This window comes from Cibotium barometz, chromosome 8, assembly GCF_041138505.1.
Source record: "Cibotium barometz isolate CiBa-2024 chromosome 8, ASM4113850v1, whole genome shotgun sequence".
Taxonomy (NCBI): domain Eukaryota; kingdom Viridiplantae; phylum Streptophyta; class Polypodiopsida; order Cyatheales; family Cibotiaceae; genus Cibotium; species Cibotium barometz.
In genome coordinates, this window is record NC_141053.1 from 54,181,585 (window position 1) to 54,186,183 (window position 4,599).

General features: G+C 41.8%; 1 protein-coding gene across 1 annotated transcript; it reads right to left on the reverse strand.

Moving 5' to 3' along the window:
• Positions 1–936: 936 nt before the first annotated feature.
• On the reverse strand, positions 937–3,979 carry LOC147636417 (pentatricopeptide repeat-containing protein At4g33990-like). The gene is made up of 4 exons (XM_086802118.1): positions 3,893–3,979; positions 1,765–2,700; positions 1,629–1,689; positions 937–1,502 (listed from the first exon to the last, which is right to left on the reverse strand). The coding sequence occupies exons 1-4, from the start codon at positions 3,977–3,979 to the stop codon at positions 937–939; spliced, it is 1,650 nt and encodes a 549-aa protein (XP_086658244.1).
• Between the last annotated feature and the right edge of the window lie 620 nt (positions 3,980–4,599).

The following is a 4,599-nucleotide window of genomic DNA, read 5'->3' on the forward strand; positions in this document are numbered from 1 at the left end:
GCAAAAAATTCAAAAGAATTTCAAGAAAATTCAAGAGAATGGATCAAAAGCATGGCTTTGATACCAAAGAAAGAAAGTAGCTAGTCTCATCAGCCTAGAAAGCATGGATTAAGCAAAGATTAAAGAGATTAACTTAAAGTTAAGAAAGAATAAAAGTGATTACCATTAAAAAAGTGATTATCAAGATTCATATCAAAGGTTCCCATGAGATTGGCCCATATTCACTTATATACTAGGCCACCCTTTCACACTAAACTTATTAATGTCCATGGGCATGCCCAATCCTAGTCCAAATCCTTGGCTCCTTTCACATCCCCTTCATTCCTTGGCCTTGGGTCCAAATTGACTTGAGTTCCTTTTTACTTTGTTACATTGATTGATACTTGATGAATTTGAAACTTTACTTTCATAGCCCCAGCTTGCTTGAAGTGTCAGACTCGCCACCTTATATAGGAGCAATGAACAAAAACAAAACATGATCTAACTCACTTTCATACTCCTCATCTAAGTACACCTCACCTGCCTGTCCATCACTCTAGCGCATCAAGGTTTCAAGCGGAAGGGACAAAGGGTATTGCAATCGCACAACAGTAACCGGCTAGCCGTCCCCACAAGCACACTTTCCTCAAAAACATTCAAGTGATTTGCATTTCTGAAATCCTTCACCTGCCATAGCCACTGACAGTCATCACAAATCCAGCAGTACACTATTGGGTAATGCTTTGGCTGTATTTATTAGAGCACATGCGGTAGCTGACTTCAAAGTGTGCCTGCATAACCCCTTTTTTTTTTTTTGGCAGCATCATAGATATGCAGTGGCAACCCATGCAAACCTAAGATACAAGCTTCCCTCGTCATTTCAAGTTAAAGATCTTTTAGCTTTGCAATGTTTTAAGAGCGTCTTTTATCCCCAACCAAAAAAGAATTCCTCAAGCATCAGTCCACCAACTGTGTCCATGCTTGTTTTTTCTTTCTCATTGCCTCAACCTTGTTTACCTCTTCCTGCATGTCTAAATCTGCGTAGATGTTAAACAAACAAATATACGCTGCAGCGTCCTTTTCATCCAATTGAACTGCATGTTCAAAGGCCTGTCTTCCAAGCTCCGCATCGCCCCACTTTCGACAAGCCCCCAACACAGTCTGCCACAACACAATAGCAGGATGGAATGGCATTTTCATGACTATCGCAAGTGCCTTACCTAAATGGCCTGCACGGCCAAGGAGATCAACCATGCAGCTGTGGTGCTCACAAGTTGGGATGATCCCGTAGTCTTTGCTCAAGGCCTCAAAGAACATCTCACCCTTATCCACTAGGCCTGCATGACTGCAGGAATTGAGAACACTGACAAATGTAACTAAATTTGGCTTTATACCTTCCCCTAACATTCTGTCAAAGTTAATAAAAACATTTTCACTTTCTCCAAACTGGGCATATCCTGTGATTAGTGCACTCCACGAGATTTCATCTCGAACTAGAATCTTGTCAAACACTACTTGTGCTTCTGCAAGCAAGCCACATTTAGCAAACATATCAACCAAAGCGTTGCTAATGAACGTGTCCCCTTCCAAACCTTTTCTAGCAATATCAGCAAATATTTCTTGGCCCTTGTCTGTGGCTCCTGTGCTACCACAAGCTTTCAAGCCACAAACAAGCATGACATCATCTGAAGAGACATTCTCTTGTTGCATCTGTTCAAAACAGTGGAGTGCTTCAGCAGCACATCAATGTTCCGCGTATCCTGTGATTAGTGCAGTCCACGATACCACAGTTCGAACTTGAAGCTTGTCAGATACTTCCTGTGCTTCTGCAAGCAAGCCACATTTAGCATACATATCAACCAAGGCACTGCCAACAACAAGGTCTCCTTCCAACCCTTTTCTGGTAATCTCAGCATGTAAGTCCAGGCCCTCTTCTGTGGCTCCTATGCTGCCACAAGCTTTCAAGCTGCAAGCAAATGTGACATCATCAGGGGAAATGCCTTCATGTTCCATCTGTTCCAAACAGCCAAGTGCTTCCATGCCACACCCAAGTTCTGCATATCCTGTGATAAGAGCAGTCCACAAGAATACCGTCCGAACTGGAAGCTTGTTACAAACTTCCTGTGCTTCTACAAGCAACCCACATTTAGCATACGTATCAACCAAGGTACTGCCAACAACAACATCTCTATCCAACCCTTTTCTGACAATCCCACCATGTATGGCTCGCCCCTTGTCTGTGGCTCCTGTGCTGCCACAAGCTTTCAAGCAGCAAACATATGTTACAGCATCCGGACATACGCCCTCGTGTTGCATCCGTTCAAGACAGTCAAGTGACTCTTCACAGATCTCATATCCCACATATCCTCCGATTAGCGCATTCCATGGGACTATGGTTCTAACTCGAAGTTTGTCAAACACGGCTTGGGCTTCTGCAAAAAAGCCACATTTAGCATACATGTCAACCAAGGTGCTGCCAACAAAAAGGTCTCTTTCAAAACCTTTTCTGGAAATCTCAGTGTGTATTTTCTGACCCTTGTGTGTCGCTCCTATACTGACGCAAGCTTTTAAGCTGCAAGCAAACGTAACAGCATCTAGAGAAGTGTCTTCGAGCTGTATCTGTTCCAAACAGTTGAGTGCCTCCTCACCATGCCCGTGTTCAGCATATCCTGAGATTAGTATATTCCATGCGACAATGTCTCGAACTGAAAGCTTGTCGAACTGCCCTAAGCTAAAGGCTAAAGAGGCAAAGAAGAAAGAGTCAAATGCAGCCACAATAGTGGATGCTTCTACAAATGCAGATTCTGCAAATGTTATGCAGGATACAGAATGGGCGTTTAGCGTGTATTGCCAGTATGACCCATCTGTACATGATGCATGTTTGGCAGTTTCTGTTGACTCTGATGTTTGGTATTTTGACAGTGGTGCTACAAAGCACATTACCTTGCATCGTGATATGTTCACTTGTCTTGAGGCTGTCCCTAATGGGAATACTGTCACATGTGCCAATAATTCTTCTTACCCAGTGAAGGGCATTGGTAAAATTATGCTTACTGCTACAAATGGCAGCGCTTTCACACTTTCAGATGCTTTGTATGTGTCAGGGATAAAGAAGAATCTATTGTCTCTCTCTGTGCTTGCTAGACTTGGACTTGTAGTCAAATTTGTGGATGACAGATGTACTGTTCATGATTTGACTTCTGGTGATACGATTATTGTATCTGGCACCTTGTTTCGTGGGCTGTATAGGCTCAATTCTTATGACAAGTGTGTGGAAGATTCAACAAATGCAGTTTCTTATGAAAAGGCAGTTTTAGATGCAAAACTATGGCATGCTCGTTTTGGTCATCTGAACTTTGCTAGTTTGCTGCGTTTGCAGAAATTTGATATGGTTGCTTCATTGCTCCCTCTTGAGGCACCATTGAAACATGTTTGTGAAGGCTGTATTTTGGGCAAAAATGCAGCATTCTACGTTTCCAAAGGATGGTTTTGTGCGGGGGCCACTCGCAAATTGCAACTTGTACATAGTGATGTATGTGGGCCTATGCAAACTCCGTCATTTGGTAAACACTTGTACTTCATGACTTTCATTGACGATTACTCAAGGCATGCATGGGTAGATCCACTGAAGGCAAAGTCTGAAGTGTTTTTGTGCTTCAAACAGTTTATGCTTATGGTTGAAAATGTATCCAATTGTACTGTGGGCACCCTCCGTTCTGATCGAGGGGGGGAGTACATGTCTAAAGAGTTTGATGCATTTCTGGCTAGTCGTGGGATAAAACACCAATCACATCTCAAGTTTCTCTATAAGTACAAGTCTCAATCTTGTAACCTAATTAACTTGAGTGCATTTTTTATTAGCACACACACACTCATGGATGAGTTCCCTTCATTTCTATCCACCATAGCTCACCTTCATCATTGTCTCCATGGTTATGGAGAGCTCTAGATCCATGTTTTCTGATAGTATATCCATGGTTATGGAGAGCTCTAGATCCATGTTTTCTAATAGTATATCCATACACATGTATCTATACTCCTGCCCCATAAAAAATTCCTTAGTGTATTATGGATCTTATATATCTCAATATCCTCCTAGCCATATCCAAGTGTGTCTTCCTCGGCGCCTACATAAATTGACTCACCAACCCAACATCTAGCTCAAATCTAGCTTGGTGATAGTCATATAAAATTTCCTAAAATGCAACCAATTTTGTGTTATGCTCCAATGGCACTAAAAATATTGGCTTACAACCTGTTATCCTATAGTTAGACAGCATGTCTAAGCATATTGCCTTTATATAAGCTAAATTTGAAGTGATCTAATCACCTCTATACCTAGGAAGTACCACAACTCACCCAAATCCTTTATTTTGAATCTACCTCTTAGGAGAATCTTCGCCCAAACCCAAGGTATAGAGGTGATCTAATCACCTCTATACCCAAGAAGTACCAGATCTCACCCAAATCCTTCATTTTGAACTTCCTCTTAAGGAGAATCTTCACCTCACATGAGCGTCACCATCATTGTCCTCTGTGAAAATCAAGTCATTAACATAGATTACTAAAACAATGCCCTTGTCCGTCATTTTCACATTAATCCAAAAATATCTGATTATA